The 21,735-nt window shown below is 41.5% G+C and overlaps 3 protein-coding genes across 4 annotated transcripts; 1 reads left to right on the forward strand and 2 right to left on the reverse strand.

The window, feature by feature from the left end:
• Positions 1-7,153: 7,153 nt before the first annotated feature.
• On the reverse strand, positions 7,154-9,959 carry LOC144716979 (uncharacterized). Its single transcript, XM_078592269.1, has 6 exons — positions 9,396-9,959; positions 9,166-9,325; positions 8,903-9,085; positions 8,734-8,817; positions 7,860-7,941; positions 7,154-7,773 (listed from the first exon to the last, which is right to left on the reverse strand). Exons 1-6 carry the CDS (start codon positions 9,707-9,709, stop codon positions 7,355-7,357), a joined length of 1,242 nt encoding a protein of 413 aa, XP_078448395.1. The 5' UTR covers positions 9,710-9,959; the 3' UTR covers positions 7,154-7,354.
• An 873-nt stretch (positions 9,960-10,832) lies between these two features.
• On the forward strand, positions 10,833-11,961 carry PTAC15 (plastid transcriptionally active 15). The gene is made up of 2 exons (XM_078591491.1): positions 10,833-11,873; positions 11,947-11,961. Exons 1-2 carry the CDS (start codon positions 10,833-10,835, stop codon positions 11,959-11,961), a joined length of 1,056 nt encoding a protein of 351 aa, XP_078447617.1.
• A 171-nt stretch (positions 11,962-12,132) lies between these two features.
• On the reverse strand, positions 12,133-18,236 carry LOC144716980 (1,4-alpha-glucan-branching enzyme, chloroplastic/amyloplastic-like). 2 transcript variants are annotated; one of them, XM_078592270.1, is made up of 13 exons: positions 18,040-18,236; positions 17,077-17,196; positions 16,711-16,918; positions 15,210-15,279; positions 14,804-15,070; positions 13,639-14,545; positions 13,445-13,561; positions 13,298-13,360; positions 13,113-13,220; positions 12,927-13,028; positions 12,790-12,857; positions 12,635-12,716; positions 12,133-12,559 (listed from the first exon to the last, which is right to left on the reverse strand). In XM_078592270.1, the coding sequence occupies exons 1-13, from the start codon at positions 18,106-18,108 to the stop codon at positions 12,206-12,208; spliced, it is 2,535 nt and encodes an 844-aa protein (XP_078448396.1). In that variant the 5' UTR covers positions 18,109-18,236; the 3' UTR covers positions 12,133-12,205. The 2 variants fall into 2 exon arrangements, with proteins under 2 accessions (XP_078448396.1, XP_078448398.1); XM_078592272.1 differs by lacking the exons at positions 16,711-16,918; positions 17,077-17,196; positions 18,040-18,236 and having other exon boundaries at positions 14,804-15,092; positions 15,210-15,278.
• Positions 18,237-21,735: the final 3,499 nt, after the last annotated feature.

A 21,735-nucleotide genomic window follows, 5' to 3' on the forward strand; every position in this document is an offset into this window, starting at 1 on the left:
GAGAGACAACGTGAGAGAGAGGGAGAAATAATGAGAGAGAGATGGGGGAGATGGATAAGGAGAAAGCGCTTGTGAGAGAGAGAGTGAGAGAGAGGGAGAGACGGAGAGAGGGAGAGAGAGGGAAAGGGGGGAAGGAGGAAGAGGGAGAGAGAGGGAAAGGGGGGAAAGAGGAAGAGGGAGAGAGAGGGAAAGGGGGGAAGGAGGAAGAGGGAGAGAGAGGGGGGAGAGGGAGAGAGGGAGGGAGGGGGGGGGAGAGAGAGAGGCGGAGAGGGGGAGAGGAAGGCAGAGAGAGAGAGAGATCAATGCTGTCCTTTTAAAGCTAATACATCAATGATATGTGAAGAATATTTTATTGGAAAAATTGTGAATTGAAGAATATTGCATCATCCAAATTATGAAAGATAAGTTGCTGCTGCAGGACTTCTGTGACGCTTTTGAGTCGTTGATAACTTGCAAATTAACATGATTAATTAATAAATTTTATATTATATTTATGTGTTTTAATGACTATATTTCCATGTTATCATATTAAAATAAAGATAGATCATTTAACCTTTCATTTTATTATTAATTCTGATTTTTTATCATTTTTTATGGAATTTAACTTCATTTCAGTGAAGAAATATTTTTTACAGGGTTTTAAATACTTGGCTAAAGGTTGGTAAGTGTTTCCATGATTTTTCTGGAATTTTCCATATTTTTATAGAATTTTTTGACCATTATATAGCCAAGAAATGATTTTTACATATTTAAATAACACATATATTATTTATTTGGCATTTATAATATATTTAAATATTTACTAAGGAGTATCAACGTCATTCGCCCGGGCGAATAAATGGATATATTTATTTAAATAAGAATAAAGAGAGAGAGAGAGAATGAGTGGTTATTATTATATAATAAATAGAGAGAAGAGAGAGAGAAGAATAGTCAACATAAGCGGCTATGATTTAAAATATATAAAAGAGAGAAGAGAGAGAGAAGAATAGTCAACATAATTGGCTATGATTTAAAATATTTAAAGAGAGAAGAGAGAGAAGAATAGCGGCTTATGATTTAAAATAAAAGAGAGAAGAATGGTCAAAGATTACGGCTAAGAGAATAAAAAAATATATATATATATATTTTTTTAAAAAGACCTTTTGTCCTTTTCTTTTGTTTTTATTATTTCAGGGTGACGTGGAGAATTCCTAGCCGTTCAAATTACGAAATCACTTGCCAATGATTGCGGGCGGACGACGCGCACAACAACGTGTCAGGGCGTGATCCGAGAAAGCGGAAAACGAAAAATAATCATGCTAGCCAATCAAAACGCGCCATTTCCAAGCTTATTGGAGGAGAGATAAATAAATCCAACGGCTCAGATTTTTTCTCACTAAAACCTTGATATCTTGAGATCTACATGTCCGATTGGGCTGAAATTTTGAGGGTAGGTTCGTCTTTTCCCCCTCTACAATCCAGACGGTTGGATCTTTAAATGGAGGTCTAGAAAAGGACGAAATCACTTTTTGGAGGCTCTCCCCAAGCAATTGGCCAGGAAGGACACAGGAGGCATTCTGGAAGTCGTCAGATCTGGATCTCTTTATCAAATTTGTAAGTTTTTGAATTGTATTTAATCATCTTCTAGAACGATTCGAAAACGCCTTGGCATGGGCGAAATGTACATGCCCTAGATTCATGTTTTGAATGCATCAGCACTTCTTTTTGATTTGGATTCGAGATCTGACTTTTGATAATTAATTCTTAATCATTTTAGGACATTTCTGCTTCATTACATTTTTAATTTAGGGTCAAAATTGGGGCTTTCCCCAATTTCTTCACTTTCTCTCTCTAGGTTAATTTGATTTGTTTCTCTCTCTAGATTTCGGTTTTTTTTGTTTAGGAATTTAATTTAATATATAAAAAAACCCAAAAATAAAATTTGAACCGAAAATTCATCCATTTGAACTCCAATTCAAAAATCACTTTCTTGATTATTAAATTCCCAATTTTAATTCTGAAAATTATTATAAATTTTATTAAATTGGGAAATTAATAATTTATATTTTTATGAGCTTAAAATAATAATAATATTCTTATCTGGAATTATATGACCGAAATCAAAATTAAGTTTTACTTAATTTTGATTATTTTAAGAATATTATTTAATATTAATTGAATTAAATATTGCAAAATTCAAAATTACTTGACTTGATTCATAAAAATTGTTTGAAAATTCTGAATTGTTGCCTCCTTGCGGATCAACCCCTTGCTTGCTCTATATTCTTATTTAGTAATTAAGGGAATTATAAATTTATTGCATAAGTCTAAAAAGCGCAACGACCACGTAATTTTACGTGATTTTTCGGCTTATCAGTCGTTCAAAATTTTATCTCAGGTAGAGTCCATTTGTGCAAAGAATAAGCTACCATTAAATCACTCTAGTTGTATCTCAGATTTAGTTTTATTACAAATTAAATCATTTGGATTTAATTTTATCTCAGATTAATTTCTTGATCATTGTCCACTATAAACATAGACCAACGATGGTCTAATGTCAACTCTGATGAATAATCACCCTAGTTGTAGTCTATTCAAGGTCGACTATGATTGATAGTATCAATCATTAAATACCTGTTGAGTTGGATACATGTTTTCTTTCAGACTTAAATCCACAAAGTGTTGACATGTCATAGGTCACTATTATAGCCATCATCACACCAGTGTCTTATTGGTTATCCAACATATAAATTAAGATAGGCTAAGTGCATATGAAGGTTTTGCAAAGTTTATTTGTATTATTCGCATAAAGCTCGTCATTTGGTTTGAAAACTGTATATAATGTCCCAAAGATTAACATACTCCTAAATCCAAGTCACAAATATCATAGTATGTGTTACGAAGGAAGAAGTGCATCTTAAGTGACTCAGCAACTCGGTACCTCGTCAGCAGCAAAATCAGCATCGTTTGGTCCAGTAGGATTTTAATTGAACATGAACCTCTACACTAGTTCTCTGAATTAACACCTAAGATTAAATATTGGTTTAAATATGGAAAAATGAACACTATTAAAGAAAGTTAAAGAAGATTAAGGAAGATTAAAGAAGGTTGAATTTATGACGTTGAGGCATCTCTCAGAAATATGGACCTTTATTACTTGATAATGTCCCATGAAAAGGAGAAATATATGATAAGGGGAAGCTTCCAGTGCTCTAATTGGAAGAGTTGTGCATCATACTCACATCTCCAAAATATACAATTGCCTTTAAAACAGCTACATATGTGTGGAAAATGGTGAAAAAATCTAAACTGAATAATAAACTACAAAATATAACATACATCAAGCAATGCGCGCTATTAAATAAAATAAAAAGTATGGAATAACCAAGATTACATTGTAAACTGCAATCTTAAGATCCAATCCATCATCGGATCCAAAGATCACACCAACAAAACTTCTGATTTTGAGGGGGGGAGCAACAAGATGTGAACAGAATGAGAGATTGAGAGGTTCAGTGAATTCAGATGTAAGAATTACCCGTAAATTTAGACGTAAGTTCAGTAACAAACGAACCACATTATCCTTCTCAAACACCCTATTAGAACATCCAACACCCTATGGAAATGAAGAGCTTGAGAAGCCACACCAATTTCAAAGTTCAAACACCCAAATGGTCAGCGAATTATTATTTTTACATTCTAATTATATATTCGGACAAAATTGAACATTCATACCTGCGGTTTGATAATCTCAAAATTAGGGTTTCAATTTTTTGTTGGTATTTTGATATTCTTCAATAAAAATACTAGTTACAAAATTAAGTGACAAGAAAATACGAGGCGAGATAGTGATATTGAGTTGAGGAGAGTTGTTAATAGAGAGTGATAATTTCATCTTGAGAAGCTCAAGTGAATGCAAGAATGAAATAACATGACACAAAATGTGACGGGAATGGTGTAGAGAATGAGTCAAATACGATAATTTACAAGTCCAGAATAAGACAATGACGTGAAGGTGGCAAAATATGATTTAGAAAACATATGGAGCTGATGTGATGGCAAGATGTGGAAGTGAAATTGATTTAACCTATCAATGATGTCAACAAAGAACAACATATGTTGAAGATACTTATAATAGATCCTCACATTCCACCAGGATCATGGCAATTTACGAGTACATGTAAGCTCCCCCTCTTCTCTGTTGCTTATTCCCACACACCCAGGACACCAAGAACACACCTGATGGATCTCAAAACTCACTATCTTACAATCTGCCCTCATGAGTAGGAAGCAAAATTAAGGATGATTTTTGATAGTGATCCATGCCTTTATCTATAGATCGGAGGACATGGATGGATAGAGGGGGTAAAGATGAAGCATCTCTAAAAATTTCAACTCAATAATATCCTTAGAACGCCAGATATTGAACTTTGAATTTGGAGCAATCCTAGTCATCCATTTTTTCTCTCTCCTCAATATTTCCACTCGCGCTTCTTCTTTTTCTATTTTCGGTGAAGCCGTCCAATAACTCAGAGATTAATCATAGAAGAAATTTCCTAGTCGTTGGCAATCACGTGTTTTGAGACTGCCACATGTACCTACAACAGAAAAGACAAAATGCATTTTTTTCATTCTTATTTAATGGCGACATAGATATGCGTTGGCGGCCGCCACATCACTTTCTTTTTCTAGTTCTTTATTTATTAGTGAATGACACATTGGCGTGTGTCATTCACATTAGAAATAGGGGAGGATTCTCCCATGATTGCCTGACGTGATACTTTTTCTGTGCGCCACATCAAGCTCTCAATATCTTTTTAATCAATCTTAGTAGTATGCGTGTGTGCCATGTGCACTGTCACACTTTTTGACTTTGCTTTTAAATTTTCTTTTATAAATATTCTCAACTTGTGAATCACGTTTATTATCACAGCATTAGAATGTCAGATAATGATTGGTGCATTATAGCATCACGATTCATGATGTCATAATTGCACCTTAATGCAATGATTAGTGCTGCTAACCATTGAAGATTGTCGTGCTTGTTGTGATAGGGATGCATGGTATTGTTGAAATAAACTTAAAACAGAATACTAATTCATATGGATATTCAAATATCTATATATTCTAATTCATAAATTTCCATGAAAAATCTATTTTTTGAAAAATTAAAATATTTATAAATATAATTTTATAAATCTAAAAAATATCCCAATATAGAAATTTGTCCTTGATGAATATGATGCCAAACCCTTCCATAAAGATGACAAAAAATCCATCATAATCATAGTATCATTATAAAAGTATATTTAATCATTTTAGAGCAATTAAATGTCCATATATCATGATATGATTCTAATGACTAGTGGGGTATGAATTAAAAACAGATATATGGGGATTTTTAATAAAATATGGTGCTCGAGGGGAAGTTCTATGGATAACGGTTATCTTCAAAGATAGATAGTGTAATACGGCACAGTTTCTCATTACTTGGCATGATAAAGTGAAGTAAAATTCATCTCAACAGAAGTACACCATGATTAGAAGATATGAAATAGATGTCAAGACTATCTCACTCGATGTAAATTATGATGAAACAGTGTATTTGATAGCACCTAAACGTTACACTTACAAAGTGTGCAAGTTTTAAAGGCGCACACATGGAATGAAGTGGGCTTCCATAAGTTGGAGTTTAAGATTCATCAAAGTGATCAAATCTTATGACTTAATTAAGAATTGAGATAATCCTTGTGTGTACATAAAGATTAGAGGGAGCTTGATCACTTTTTAAATGATTTAAGTTAATGACATTAGACGCATTGGAAATGATGTAGGAATGTTGTCCAAAGTAATGACATGGATGTCCAGTGAATTCAACATGAAGGATTTGGGAGAAGAAAACTTTGTATAATGAGTACAGATCTATAGATAGAGATATACTTTGTGTGGTTATACTAGAAATTGGTCACTGAATTGGTCCATGTGAATCCATGGATACTTTTATCCCTAAGTGTTAACTAGATCATTTGATGTCATGGGTTTGAAGGTGGCCCTCAGACATGGTTATGCTAACTCTGATCTATGAGTCCATGTCATGTAGTCAAAACTAGTTTTAGCTCACAGATCAAATAATCCCCCAGGGCCATGAAGTGATCAAGATGGAATCGTTCTCCCTCAGTATAAGGGAAAAGAGCTCAAGAAGACGATGGAATGAAGGTCGTGAAAATATAAAATGATATCTTTATAGATCTTTAATGCACCAGTCATAACTATGATAACTAATTATGGTGTGAGAATTGATCACTTCATGGATGGGGGATTCTATTTTTAGTTCCAAGATGGTGGATGGATGGAGGCAAAGATGGAACTACCCTCAACAAGTTCATTTATAATATTTAAATAAATCCAAATTATATTATCTGACTTTTAAATTTATTTTCTTTATGAATTCCATAAAATGCCAAAATTATAATAAACTCTAACAATTTTAAATAGACTATCATTCCAAAATTATAATAAACTCTAACAATTTTAAATATATCTAAATTTATATTTTCTGACTTACAAAAGTATTTTCTTTATGAAACTTTGTCAGAAAATTCTTTCAAAAAAACACAACATACAAAAATTGAACTTCATTCTAATAATATAGTAAATAAGGGTAAGCCATAATAACATGGATTTATGATGATTGTGATGATAATAACACGTAAAATGCAAGAATTACTATGAAAATCAGCATGCTATTTTTTATATCATTTATCAACCTCTTACAAATTAAATAATTAGCATTTGAGAACCTCTTGGAGCCTTACATTATGTCTCTACATTCATATGAAAAGCAAGTCACCTGCATTAATGTATATTTCATTAGTTCATATTGGTCTAATTTATTGAAATAAACATATACTTATGGTTACTTATAAGGTTAATTCTAATAAGTAAACCACAAATAAACATTAAAACATAAACCCAATGATGCATAAGTCTCAAATAACAACTAGACTGCGAAAGTTGATTTCACAGCACTTTTGTACACAAGAACCTTGAATGAAAGCTGAGCTGGAAAAATATTGTTCTTATGCTCTCCCATGGAAAAGAGGTGATAGAGGTGGAAGTAAAGTATCAAAGAGAAAATGTATCCTAGATCAATTTTGAAGGATTTCAGAACTGCAGAACTGAATTATGCAATCCTTTCATTTCATAAGACCATCTTATAGACATTACAGAACCATCTCATCTAGATACTTCGCTAACATATGCAATGAATTCCACAACCTCTTCCGCGACTCACAGAGAGATGGAGAGAGAAAGGTAGAGAGAGAAGAGAGGGAGAGCAATAGAGAGAGAGAGAGAGCAAGAGAGAGAAGAATCACCTCGCAATCTTGGCGACCCGGCGGGCGACTCCGAAGATGAGGGCCTTGGTGAGAAGGCCCCGGTCGAGGGTGCAGGCGAGGGCGACGGCACCTCCAATGACGAGAAACCTGGGAATTCCCCTCCCCTTCTTGACAGGCTCCTCTATCTCAGAGGAGTTGTCATTTGCCTGCAAAGCTCTCAAGTAACCGGCATTGACTTTTGTCGTTATGTGGGCCATGGCGGCGCAGGGTGACAATGGCTTGCTGGCCTGTTTCACGGCCTGGTAGGCCCGAAGCCCGGGCTCAATCTTCTTGACACAGCCCCACATTCCTTGCCTAATTCCCAGCTTGGCGATCTCCCTTGGGATCCCCATGTCCTCATAGTGGAAGAGCAGCACTTCGGTAGCCGTCCGTTGACCGTCTCTCCGTGACTCCGCTGCACCATTGAGGCAAGTCAGAAGAAAACAAGGATTATGTGTGGACTAGGAAAGTCAACGACAGGGGAGAGGAAAAGGTTAGTACCAGTGCGGATGCACCAGCTCGAGTAGTACAAGTCCACACGTCGAGGTTTGTTTCTTCTGGGTACTGATGGGTAAGGCACGCCCTGAGAAGACAATGTAAGTCAGATTGATGAAATTGATGAGAAAATTAAACGGAGTAACAGAAAGCAAAGAAGTCGCTGGGGGAGGGGGGGGAGGTACAAATTATTCAGGTTATGCTTCGGCCAAAAGCCAACCACTCATAAAGAAAAGATAGATTGTCGAGAAACAATGACATGAAGTGTTTATCAAATGATGATTTTGGGCATAGCTGTCAAAGCAATTCTGAAGAAATATGCAAAGCAGACGACGATAAGCAGCTAAAAATTTTCTTAATCACGTCATTTTGGGTCTATGTACGTCATTTAGCAGCTATATGAACCCGACATATCATTCAGAAACACATCCTAAGACATCAATCACCAAAACGAAGTACTCCTTCCCCATAACACACATGCGAAGTAAAGCGACTATTGAAGATTATTCTTTTCGAAGAAAAGAGAGTACTGAACAAGTATGATAAGCAACTGAGAACTTTAAAAAAAAAAAAAAAAAATCAACTGCACACTTATTGTTTAATTGTGAACAAGTGAAGGTGTCAAATACCAAGGAGTCATTGAGTTAATCCTTGATAAATAAATTAGACAACGGCATGATCCCAACAACAAATCGTTTCCTCTAATTCGCATAATTGAGATATCATAACCTCTATAAATTGGTTAAATCAAAATAATCCGTTTCCCCAAACAGTTCGGCGACATCTATAATCTCCTCATTCATCACATAGAGAGGAAAAAAACAGGAATTTCATCTCGTTCATGATTTTAAACAGGGCCGGATCCGGCAACAGCTAATACCTTTGTAACGCAGTAGTAGGCACCATCCGACTCCCAGATCCGGCGACCAATTATATACTCGCGATTGCTACAGAAGAAGGGAAACTGGGAAAAAGAGCAAGAACGCCTCAGCACAGAGCAACCAGATTCGGCAGTAATCGATCGAAGAAGCGCTCGAGCAAAACCTCACCTTCCTAACCCATTGAACGATCATCGTTCCGGTCTTCTTGCACTCTTCCAACGTCTTGTGATAGATGAGCATGTCATCCCACTTGCCCTCAATACGGAACTCATCGTCCCAGAAAAAATCCTTCAATATATCCGGAGTGACATCCTCGTAAATCGTACTGCTGCGGTACTGGGGAGGACCCGTCTGGAAGAGCAGAAAAAAACAAAGATTGACTAAAAACGATCAAGAAGGGAAAACCCAGTGGTGAAAGAGAGGTCTTCAACCTCGTTATCCCTTTGCCAGGCTTGATAGTTCATGCCGGGAATCGACCTGTCCATCATCTGCCGCCAGGCCGGGCCGCCATCGGTCACCTCGACGAGCTGGTAGAGGTAGTCAAGATCCTCCGTGGTCACAGCCAATCCTTCAACACCCTTCTCGGAAGGGCTGCGTTCCAGAACAAGCCATCACTACAGAGAAGACCCAAAAAAGAGAGAATTTTCTTCAAAGAGGGTACCTTCCGGGGAGTTCATCGGAGGGTTTGAACACCGTCTGATCGCCGATGAAGGTGGTAATGCAGCTGGGAAGCTGAGCCTTGAAGGAGTTGAGCCTGGGGAGGCCCAATCCGAGAAGCGAAACGTCGGGGGAGTTAAGGGGGGAAAGCGAAGAAAGAGGATTGGCGGCCTGGAGACTCTCGCCGTAGGCAGCGGCGACGGAAGCCGCCCATTTGGGGCGCCACGCCCAGCCGATGAGAAGGCCGACGAGGACCGCGGCGGCGAGCGGGCCGAAGAGAAGCACCAGCCCGGGCACAGCGCTGAGAATCAGCCCCATGGCAGGCAAAACCCTCGACTATTGCGGAAAATGGTGGAGCATTCAGCCCTGCAACAAGCCGAGGGTTTCCATCGAAGCCCCCAAGCGAGGAGGGGGAGAAGAAGGAGAAGGCGGGAGAGGGAGAAGAGGACGGTGTTCAATTCGGAGTTATTCGGGATAAGGATTTGGAGATAGCGGCTCAGAGGCGTCCGCCATGGATTCCCGCAGTCCCCTCCGCCCACACAGATCGAGCCGCGTAGGCTCCCCGATTCCCTTCGACTTTCATTAAATCAAACCCTACCTCGCCACCACATCTTCCCTCCCCCCCCCCTTATGGTCAACTTCCATGATATCCGATGACGATGCCAACAATGCTCTATATCCATATCCTTTGCTATATATTACCGAATTTTGATAGCCTCGATTATCCGCATGTATAAATAGGAATATTTGATATCTTTCTTCTATGTTAGATTATAAAAATTTAATTACTCCACACATGTTGATATAGTTATTGTTATTTGTTAATAATTATTCCAGACAGCCAGGCTGGGGGTGTGTCAGTCACCTGTAATTAGACATGGTCGTTCTGGTCTGTTCATTTGAAAACGAACACAAAATTCGAACAAAAGAGCCGCAGAGGCCCTTGTTCTTTGTTCTGTTCTTTTTCTTTTTCAAAAATGAACAAAATTCGCACATTCGCACAAATTCCCACATTCGCACAAAATTAGACTAAAATTCGCACAAAGCGAACAAAAGAACAGAACACGGGTCTGTTCAATGTTCTGTTCGAATACATTTTTTTTCTGTTCGGAAAACCGAAAAGAACGAACAATTCGCACAAATTCGCACCAAAAGAACAGAACTACCATGTCTACCTGTAATTTCTAAATAATGGATTGAGCTCAATTTTGGATTTATGTGAAACTGTTTGTCTACTGGTCCGGTTCCGAGTCTAGTTCCAATCCGGTCTTGTCCTGACCCTTATGGGATGGATATATCGGGTGAATATTCGATATCTAATTCTTCTAATATATTTGCATATTCTGGCCCAATAGTAGGAGCCCGCCAGGCCCAATAACAGAAGGAAAAAAACGGTGAGAGACGAGGAGGTTCTTTTGTGTACTCTTTCCGGGATAAGAAGATGACGGCGGCGCTGTTAGGCGGCGCGCCGGCGGTGTTCATCCGCAAAGCCCTTGTCTGTCGCTCGGGCCGGCGCTCCGCCGCCGCCTGCGTGCTGAGGACGGAGGCTAGGTACGATGGAGGCAATCCTCTCCCCGGAATCGTCCACCTCCTCTGCGAGTTCGGATTCGACGGGGACGCGGCGCGGGCGCTCTGCGACCGGCACCGCCACGTGGCGCTGCTGCGGCCCGAGTCGCTGCGCCGGCGGCTGGACCTGCTGCGGTCGGCGGGGCTCGCGGAGGCGGCGGTGCCGGGCGCGGTGGCGCGGCTCCCCGAGATCCTGACCTCGGAGAAGATGCAGCGGCTGCTGGAGTTGCTGGCCGGCGAGCTCGCGGGCGGTATCGAGCCGGCCAAGCTGGAGCGGCTCCTGGCGACGGCGACCGCGCCGGAGCTGGCCGGGCTGCCGGACAAGATCGCGCTCCTGGCGGAGCTCGGCGTGCCGCGGGCGCGGCTGGCGGGGGTGCTCAACGGGGCGAACATAAGGAAGGCGTTGTGCGCGAGGACGGCGGAGGAGGTGGAGGAGACGGTGCGGCTGCTGATGAGGGTGGGCGCGGAGGTGGTGCTGCGGCGGCCGGCGCTGCTGAACCAGGGCGCTGCGCAGCTGCGCCCGCGGCTGGAGCGGCTGCGGGAGCTGGCGGGGGGGGACGCGCGGGAGGCGGCGCGGCTGGTGCGGAAGCTGCCGGGCATCCTGGCCTACACCGCGGACCACGTGGGGGAGCACGTGGAGTACTGGCAAGGGGAGGGGCTGAGCCGGGAGCAGGTGTTCAGAGTGGCGATGGTGTACCCGAGCGTGTTCAGCGCGAGCCGGGAGAGGAGGCTGGCGCGCCGGGTCGAGCTGCTCCGGCTCTGCGGGGTGCGCGGGGGGGAGCAGCTGTTCAGGTTCCTGGTGAAGGCGCCGCTGTTCCTCGGCCTGTCGGAGGACAACCTGGGGAAGAAGCTGGCCTTCCTGGTGAAGCTGGGCCACCGGCCCGGGACCAGGGAGATGGCGGGCGCGGTCGCGGCCGTGACCCGGACGAGCTGCGGGAGCCTGCAGGGCGCGGTGGAGACGCTCCTGGGCTACGGGCTGGGCGCCGAAGGGGTGCTGGCCATGAGCCGCCGCCACCCGCAGGTGCTTCAGTACCGGCGCCAGGCCTTGGAGCAGAAGCTCGAGTACCTGGTCCGGGAGATGGACCGCGACGTGGCCGAGCTCCTCGCCTTCCCCGCCTTCCTCGGCTACAAGCTCGACGACCGCATCAAACCCCGCTACGAAGCCAAGAAGCACGTCAGAGGCAAACAACTCTCCCTCAACAAGCTGCTCACCGTCTCCGCCCAGCGGTTCGACCAGGACCTCTCCTCTCACTCGTCCGACCCGTCATCCAACTCGTAGTAATACGCGTCGTCTCCGTCTTCGTCTTCGTCTTCGTCTTCGTCTTCGTCGTCCTCGAAGCCCGCTTCCAGCTCCGCCATGATCGCCGGGACGAGGATGTCGGACCCGGGCGGCTCCGCCGGCGCCTCCTCCGCGTCGCCGTCGTCGGCGTCAAGAGGGCCGGCGTCGTCGGCCGAGTCCTGGTCTTCGTTGACCTTGTAGTAGACCACGCAGGTCCGGGCCGGGGAGAGGACTCTGAACGAGTTGGGCCGGCCGTTGAAGTTGGTCTCTTTCAAGCCCGGAACTCCCTCCGGCGAGGTGAAGTGATCCACGTCGCCACCCACCTGCGATTCTTCCCCAGTTTGATCTTTTTTCCATCGATCTTTCTGAACTCGATTTCTTAATCAGAATTCACGTACTCTGCCGAGCCCGCCGAACTCCGGCGCGTCGCTGTCGAGCGCCGCTCTGTACTTGCCCGGCAGATCGCACCCCACCTTGTATCTTCATCACAGCAACGGCGCTAATCAGGTTTAAATCAGGTTTAAATCTCGTCTATAGCTTGGATTTCGCTCACCCGTGGTAAGTGTTGTCCGGATGGAAGTTGAACACGAAGACCAAATCCCCCCGCTCGAACACGATCACCTGGAAGAGATCAAGGTTTATATAATTCTTTGATCAAGGGTAGTAGGCCTCTTCGCCATGGTTCGGTACCTTGTCCTCTTCGTCTGCGCTGCTCACGATCTGCTTCGTCGACGAGAGGAACGAGAACTTGTCGTCCATGGCGTTCATCGCCCTGTTGAACGCGTTCATGTACTGCGTTGCGTGGGGTTTGAGTGAAATGTTAGGGAGATTAGTGAATATTCCAAGAAGAAATTCATATACTTGCTCGAATACGACCTTGTATCTCAAATGGCTCGCGTCGACGAGGTTCCACTGGCGGCGGCACTTGTCGTAGCTCCAGCGATTTCCTTCCCTGGGAAAGTCGATCCACTCCGGGTGCCCAAACTGAGAAAAGAGGAGTTATCTGCGAGTTGAAGGAAGAATCTCGAGCCGTAGAAGATCAAACAAGGAAGGAACGAAACCTCGTTTCCCATGAAATTTAGATAGCCTTGGCCTCCCAGCGCCATTGTGATCAAGTGGATCATCTGCCATTAACCCCATGAGATCACGTTTGATCAAGAGAGGTTCGACCACAAAAAATTAGCAGGTTGACTAAAAATCAAGCTGACCTTGTGAAGCGCAATGCCCCGTTGAACAACAGGCGACGGAGGAGTCAAATCAGACATTCCGGTGTACATCTCTTGGTCCATCAACAAGAATGCGATCGTCTTGTCCCCAACAATGGCCTGGGCGATGATGAGTAATTATAAAAGGAAAATTCATAAATTTGGACAAAAGGACAGGTAATAAGGTTTTTTTTTACCTGATCATGGCTTTCAGCATAGGCTATGCAATTCTCTGTATACCTCCTGTTCGTCAGGGAGGCTACAATTTCTTTCATGGACCACTGTTCATCTGGTTTGTTCTTCAGGTAATCAATCCACTTATCTGGGATGGCCATAGCCAGGCGGTAATCAAAGCCTACACCGCCCTCCGAAACGGGCCGGCACAGAGTGGGCATCCCAGACACATCCTCGGCGACGACAGTGGCATCTGGCAAGAGATTATGGATGAGGCGATTTGCCAGCATCATGTACACAACAGCATCCACATCAGTAGACTCACTGAAATACTCTCCATAATTGCCGCTGAATCCTATGTTGATACCATGGTGATGATACAGCATTGAGGTAACCCCATCAAATCGGAATCCGTCGAACCCAAACTCGTCCAGCCACCATCTGAGGTTGGAAAGAAGAAAGCGCAAGACTTCCCAATTGGCGTAGTTGAACAGTCTGCTGTCCCACAGTTTATGATGTCCCCTGTCTCCGGCGTGGAAGTAGGAGTCTTGTGGGCACTGGCCAACATCATACCCATTGAGCCCATCTGTAATGTTGTTGCTGGCATGGCTGTGGACAACATCCATCAAGACCCGGAGACCAAGGCCGTGGGCCTTGTCGATCAGATACTTGAGATCTTCCGGGGTTCCAGATCGGCTGCTGACGGCGAAAAAATTGGTGACATGGTACCCAAATGATCCATAGTATGAGTGCTCCATAATCGCCATCAGCTGCACTGTGTTGTAATTATTTGATTTTACTCGGGGCAGAATGTCGTCTGCAAACTCTCTGTATGAGTTAACTCTTGGTTCTGATCCGCTCATTCCGACGTGGGCTTCGTATATGCGAGGGGAGATTGGTTTCTCTGGGCGTGGGTGTTTGAACTCGTACCTTCAGGAAGAAATTTGACAATATATTTGTTAGTTATGGAGGCTAATGAAAGCACCTGGTCAAAGCATTCCCCTTGTCCATAAGTAGCATGTTTATTCACTTGTAAGATGTACTTCTGCAAATTGTAGTGAAAGGGTGTGTGGCTGTTTCTTCCTCTTTATCCCTTGTCAATTCTCTAGAATTTTTATTCTCTACGGCTCCACTCTCATTGATATTAAAATTTATAAAAAGATAAAAACAAGAGGATTTGGGTGATACCTCTGAGAAGGCGGAGGATTCCAATAAACGCCGTCGTAAGGAGCGGCGAATCTTGATGGGTCAACGGTTGCGAATCTTATCCAAGCGGGAATCCGGTCAGCCCAGACTCCGTTCCCCTGCTTGAAACGAAATTTCACTTTGGAATTGTGTGGGATGGCTGGTACTCCTACGTCGGGGATTTTGATCGTCCAAACGCCATATTCATTTCTGGCCATCTGATGGTTAGATCCGTCCCATCCATTAAAGTCTCCGATAATCTGCGCTTCCCTTCAGAAACATGGTAAACAGTCTGTCTTAAAAGTTAAACAGGTGTTATCCTAGGTTGAACGCCTCAAAAAAGGACCATCGTTGGAGGTCTTGAGATGTGTTAAAAATCTATAAACAGAATAGAAAGTAAGATACTGACTGCGCAGCCGGAGCCCACTCCCGGTACACCACTGAATCGTCCTCTCGGTTGAATCCAAACTTCAGGTAACCTTAAAGACGGACAGAACGTAAAGAATGAAGTTATGGCGAGGAAATTCCCCTTTGGTTAATTATCAGTAGTAAAAAATGCGCATTATGAACGTCCAAATTATAATCAAACTGAACTACGCTGGTCTTTTCATGGTCCACTAGCGATATTGACTGCTTAAGGGGTTTTTCAGTTTCAAAACACTGATATTGTATCATTTTCAGATCCTACACTTCAAAAGCAATCAGGGCGCCTGAGTCATTCCCTAAGCCTAATTGGGAAAATTAATATCCAAGTAAAGTGAAGGGGAAGAAAAGAGATTGAAGCCACAATTAAACAAAAATCCACAACCAGAAGAATCACTGGCAGTGAGGTCCTGCAAACGAAAAATGGAAAATGATTTGATGAGTCGCCTACTCATCAACCCGTCAGACTAAACCAACAGTATTCAACCTGGCAAAGCAGCATCAAGGTGATTTCTTTAGGAAATGATTTTAGAAGATAGATTTAGTAAATCTGCAAAGTTTAATATTGTTGACAGCATACGCACATGTATGTAACGTTCACACAGTTTGAAGAAAATATGGCCGTTGGCCTATTTCCCATCGCGCTATCTTCTCCCGTTAAGGGCTGAATGGTCATTATGCCAAAAAAATCTACTTGTATACAAACAGACAGTGAGAAATGATATAACAGCCCTTTTTGTTCTGTACAAATCGATTTTTCTGCTCCGTCAAATATCCATGGAGGTTTAGCCTGTTTAAAACTGGCAGAGAACTACTTTTGTGCTCAAGCCATGGCATCCACTTTAATTTATCTTGTATGTCTCAGACTAGCTATCATTTTTATCATATGTAAATTGCTCCGAGTCAGGAAACAATTCGTTCTACTTATCAGTTAGAAAATTCATCGATCTGCACGACCAATAATTGGGGTATGAACTTAATTATAATCAGCAGTTAATTAATCCCATTCTTCCGATTCATATTACACAAAGAAGCATAAAAAACATCCATAAAAGCGTTGAAACCCTTTTTCCGAGTGGTAAAGAAGAAAACAAAGGACAATCCGAGTCTGCGGAGAATAAAATGGAAAAAAGAGGCCAATTTATCCATGCTGGACGCCGAAGCCCCTGGGTTATATTAGACCTAATAATGATCACCGATTCAATCAACTCAAGACAGCAGCATCTCTGGTAAATTAGCCGCAAAATATCATAATCAACAAATTCCGAGAATATGAGTTACAAGGCCCCGATGCAATTTACAGTCGAAATGGATCTAAAAACATGACTTAAAACATTTATGTGTTCCGAAGGAGAATGCATGTGATTTTTTTTGTGCTTCTTCATAGCGATAAATATCAGTTTCTGGGCATCATATGTAATAAAACAAAAAACATCGGCGTATTATTTCAAGAGAGGTTGATATGAAGTTCAGATTTAAAATTGGACCTTTCGCAAAGTCCTCAAGACTGCATTCGTGTTCCTCAATCAACTTTAATTGCTCAAAAAATTTCTGAGCTCTGTACTTGAGGTGATCTTTATAATGGTGTAAATACGGGTCCAAGCTGTAAATCTCAAGATTATCCAGATCTTCTTCCATGGATGTCATCGTTGTGTCCACTTTGAGGTTGGCAGAGATTAAAATGTCACGTCCAACCTGAGAAAAATGTTAATCGAGTCATTTCATCGGGTGATGTAAAAGATATCACGATGGAGATAAGAGACGAAAGCAGAAACTCTAACAACACCTGAGAACTTATCTTCATACCATCGAGCATCAATATCTCTTGGAAAAAGGTTGAACTTAAAAAGTACCTTTTTTCTCCTCAGTAATTCGCCTGAAAATGCTGAAAAACAGGCTCTCTGCGAATCAGCCCACCTGTGCCCTGACAAACTAATGAGATGTGGCAAAGGAAATTGGTGTTGTCTTCGCACCTGTGAATGAGCCCGCAGAGAAATAGAGTCAAACAAATAAGAAAAAAATTTCAGAAGACTCGTATCAAGAATATTGAAAATCCATTTTTACTCTCTTCGACGTTCCGGCTGTTTCTAGTAACCCACTTTTAATAGGCCCGCTGTCCTCCAAAACACCCCATTTTAATGAAACTCTAAAGTCGGGGCCCTTGGATTCAGTAGACAGCACTTGTTGGAGTTTTCTAACCAAAATGGTTCTCTTCTCTGCAGAGGATAGAGCTGAGTAATCCCTAACATGGCATCAGATCATTTGTCAATCGTTTCCTACGCATCCTTTTGATCCTCTAACATTCTATCGCATATAATTTGAGACTGTTTTTATTTCCAACGTGTCAAAGAACCCAATCAAAGATCTCCACAAATTTGATATTACCTGCCTACAGCGGCACAGGCGAGAACTTTGTCCCACACGACGGGAAGTGGTTCCACTGTCAACCGTAAGAGGAAGCGCGAAATCTATTCATCATGCAAATACTTGTCCAATGAACCTCAGCGAATCTAATTTTTATCCAGAATATCATGATTATCATTATTAAATTGGAATTCAAAGCACATTTATAAAATGCAAGGAGAAACCCACAACTTGTCTCGCACCGATCGCAGGCCAACGGGGGGGGGGGGGGGGCGAAATCATGATCAAAACGAGAAGGAAATGATAATTAAGAAATCGAGCACTCGATCCGCTGACCTCGAACAACACCCAAATTTCAGAATTCACACCAAAATTCATAAACCCATCAATCTAATCTACATCCCGCGACTCTGAACGGTCCAAAAGAAGAAGAAGATGGGAAGAAAGCTCGCCTTGCCGTATTTGGTCGCGCCTTGACTGGGAGAAACTCGGGGAAGCGACAGAGGCAACGACGATGGCATGGTTTGCTTCTTTCCAACCGAGAGTTTGCAATTCAACAGCTGTTGCTACTCTTTGTCGCTCCTCACCCGTCTCTTCTTTAAAGCCGTAGTCAGAACTCAGAAGTATGTCGCCAGTCTCCACAGTCCACATCTCCACACTCGTGATATAGTAGCATGACATTGATTAGGGCCAGGTCCGTTTCGTCATCACCAATTTTTTTGTACCGTGATACTGATTTGGGCCTATTGCAGTACCATGATACTGATGGTGTCAGATGCTGATATCGGATATCGGTACTATAGAGGATATCGTGCATCGGGCCTCGGGCTGTATATTGCTACCTTTTGGACGGCGGCAGATGCCGGTACCAGGTATCAAATAAATATTGAAGAGTCGAGGAATGTGTTTGTGTACAGGACATACCCTTTTGTGAAGGATTGTTTAATCACGACGATAATGATAGTCTAGAAATTTGACTCTAGGATGTCGTTATTTAATTATTTTGACCGGTATTGGAAATAATTATGTTTGTGATGTAATCCAAGAGGATGAGGACAAGATAATAAAATTTGACAGCATTTAGGTACTAATCTTGAAGGCCAAATGAGCCATTTATGTAGAACTTATGCACCTGGTGGCAAGTTGGAAACTTGTTCCACATTGGAAACATTAAATTAAAATTGCAAATAAAATGTAAGTTTATCTTATCGATAGAACTGTACATAGCTAGAATCGTGCGCTCCTCGTTAGGCCACGGGCCCACACGTCCACCTGTGACGATGGCATGGAAGACTATATTGATAGTTTTTTATTGCATAAGTGAATCATTTTTTATCCTTGAAATATATTGATATTTAATTGGACACTATGAATAAATGGAATCACAGGCATTCATCCTTCTATTTATTTTCCAAATTTGTTTCTCCCTCAAAATTGAATCCTTCACCTTGCATTTTAGCCAGCTATTTAATGTGTCTTCTTCCTCGATTAAATCTCATCCTACACCATGGGGCCATCTTGACCACTGATAACATGATAAATGAACCTATATTTGTATACATTTTAGATGTTTTTAGTATTGTTAATTTATAATTTATCATGTTATTATTTGAATTAACCAAATATTTATGCATTAGCTAGAAATTCCAATTTTTGCACATTATGATTATTTTTTCACTAACTTCATTGACTTCTATGAAGTCAATCAGTTTGATTTCTGATGAGTATTTTATAGTTCCAAAAGTGCAAAAATTTATAGGAATTAGAAGATATCATTCTCAGCAAAATTGGAGGACTCTTGGGAGCTTAGTGATTATCAAAATGGGCTGCAAATGATGAAACGGTATTGTGGGCTTTCAAACGAGAGATCAGAGGGGCTTGGACCACGACCTGACCTACCTATTGGGCCTGCAAACACATTACAAAAGAAACAAACTGGAAATTACAAGGCAAAGCTCTCAACCAATGGAGAAAAAGAGGCACAATGGTAAGAAAAGAGAATAGATAATGCCCAAAGGGGTATTTTAGCAATTCTCAAAATGTATAAATAGACTTTTTCTCCCTAATTTTCTCTCATTCTGGATGTGGTCTAGCAAGTGGCTGGCCAGCAGGGCAAGGCATTTTTCAGAATCCAGGTTGTTCAACCTGCTTAATGTAAGTTTATTGAAGTTTTCTCTTAATCTCGTCTCTTGTTTGCATTGAAAAATGCCTGACCCTGGCAAAATATAAGGATCCATACTTGAGAGGAAGAATTGAGGGCTCACTAAACTCGCATTGAGGCTTTAGGATCTTAGATTTCTACCTTCTCCGTCACTTCCAATCCATTTACCCTTAAAATCCATCACTTTCCCACTCTAAACACTCATTTTCTCCACTCTCTCTCTAAATAAGTTTTTTCTCTCACTAGACTTCATATATATCCATAGTTACTCCCCTAAAAATTTCATAAAAAATCTTCTTCATTTGCACATCCAAATTCTATCTCAAACTCCTTCTACACTCTCTCTTCATTTTCTCTCTTTATCTCCTCATTTCGGCCCTTTCTCTCTCTAGAATCTGTTATTTATCTCTCTAGAAATTCATCCATATCCACAGTTCATCACCTAAAAATTTCATAAAAAATCTCCTTCATCTACACCTTCAAATTCCCTCTCAAACTCTCTATACACTATCTCTTCATTTTCTCTCTCTATCTCTTCATTTTCTCTCTCTATCCTCTCATTTTGACATGTTATCTCTCTAGAAAAAAAATTTATCACTCTAAAATATCTCCCTATATCTCTCTAGATCCTCGAGCATTCCCTACTTCGAATCCCAAAAAAATTGCATTAAAATATCATTTTTTATCTTTTCAAAACACAAATTTCTGTCTTCTAGCCGCCACCGTGCGGTGCCCTGCGGTGCCCGTGCGGCAGAGACAGCCCTCTGCCCGCCGGACCGCGCGCAGCCAGCGCACACGACCGCATGGCACAGGACTACCCTTTGCAGGACTTAGCCAAATCGGCTAAGTCCTGGCCATTGGGTTAAGCCCAATAAGGCTTAAGCCCAATTTGGCTAATTCTCCACTTAGCCAAATTGGGCTAACCTTAGTGGGCTGACCCACTAAGGCAAGCCCTCTACGGGCCAACCCAGGCCCGCCGGCCCATTTCGCTCCGCCGCCGCCGCCGCCGCCGCTCTGGCGATCACCGGAGTAGGTAAATTTCACATTTTTAGTATTTAAAAAAACAGAAAAAATCTGGAAAAATCAGGAAAAATCTAGAAAATTCATATAATCTATTTTAAATCATTTTAACATCTAAAAAATTCTTTAAAAATCTTTATCTCTCGTTTTTAATATTTATAGTTGTTTTTATGTCAATTTAATTCCATAAAATTCTAAAAAATATTTATTTCTGATTAATTTCCTAAGAGAAAATAGAAAAAATAGTGTGAAAATATTATTTTGTGTTTCTCTTCGTATTTTGGCTTAACTTAAATCATAGGGAATTATGAAAATTACCTAAAATATAGAAAAACCCTCGAGATTGTATTTTTCACATTTAAAATCATTTTCTTCGTCGCGAGCTTGAGAAAAAAAATTCTGAAATTAAGTTTCTGCCTCTCTGTGGATCGACTCCTTACTTGCCCTATATTAATTATAGAGTATTTAAGTGGAAATTTTTCATAAATATTGTTGGCTGTTTGAATCAAAACAATGACATAAAATCCCTAAATTTGGACTTATCAACCACTCAATCACCTTCGAGTAATTATTGCTTTATCCGAGCTAAGACTTATTTGAATTCTGTGATCAGGGACTCATAAGTCAAATTCAAAATGTACTCGTCCATCTACGATATGTCTCTGATGTCTTAAGTCTAAGGACCACTTGTACACTGATGATGTGAATCGACTTGATTGATGTTAATGTCTCTACACTAATACAATTGAGGGATTCATACATATCAATTTAGTGAACTATTTCCCTAAGAATCACCAATAGTTTGTCCTTAGTGTCTCTATACTAATGGCCACATGATCGGTCATACTTGTCATATAAGTGGGATAATATATTGTTATTACTTCATGACACTTTATTTCCATCTCCAATATTCATTGAATAGGCAATGTTTAGATACAATTGATCAATGTACTATGCTCTCATCATA

Source organism: Wolffia australiana, chromosome 2 (genome assembly GCF_029677425.1).
Source record: "Wolffia australiana isolate 7733 chromosome 2, ASM2967742v1".
In the NCBI taxonomy this organism is placed as follows: Eukaryota; Viridiplantae; Streptophyta; class Magnoliopsida; order Alismatales; family Araceae; genus Wolffia; species Wolffia australiana.

Bases quoted from the DNA above. Each gene is read 5' to 3' on its own strand.
- LOC144716979 (XM_078592269.1), bottom strand. From the start codon at position 9,709: ATGGGGCTGATTCTCAGCGCTGTGCCCGGGCTGGTGCTTCTCTTCGGC. The intron at 7,942-8,733 runs GTATTAGCTGTT...TTGTCTTCTCAG, and splicing joins CCTACTACTGCGTTACAAAG to GGCGTGCCTTACCCATCAGT. The intron at 7,774-7,859 runs GTACTAACCTTT...TCAATGGTGCAG, and splicing joins GAGCTGGTGCATCCGCACTG to CGGAGTCACGGAGAGACGGT.
- PTAC15 (XM_078591491.1), top strand. From the start codon at position 10,833: ATGACGGCGGCGCTGTTAGGCGGCGCGCCGGCGGTGTTCATCCGCAAA.
- LOC144716980 (XM_078592270.1), bottom strand. From the start codon at position 18,108: ATGCCATCGTCGTTGCCTCTGTCGCTTCCCCGAGTTTCTCCCAGTCAA. The intron at 14,546-14,803 runs GTATCACCCAAA...TTCTTCCTGAAG, and splicing joins AATCCTCCGCCTTCTCAGAG to GTACGAGTTCAAACACCCAC. The intron at 13,361-13,444 runs GTCAGCTTGATT...GGTTAATGGCAG, and splicing joins GGGGCATTGCGCTTCACAAG to ATGATCCACTTGATCACAAT.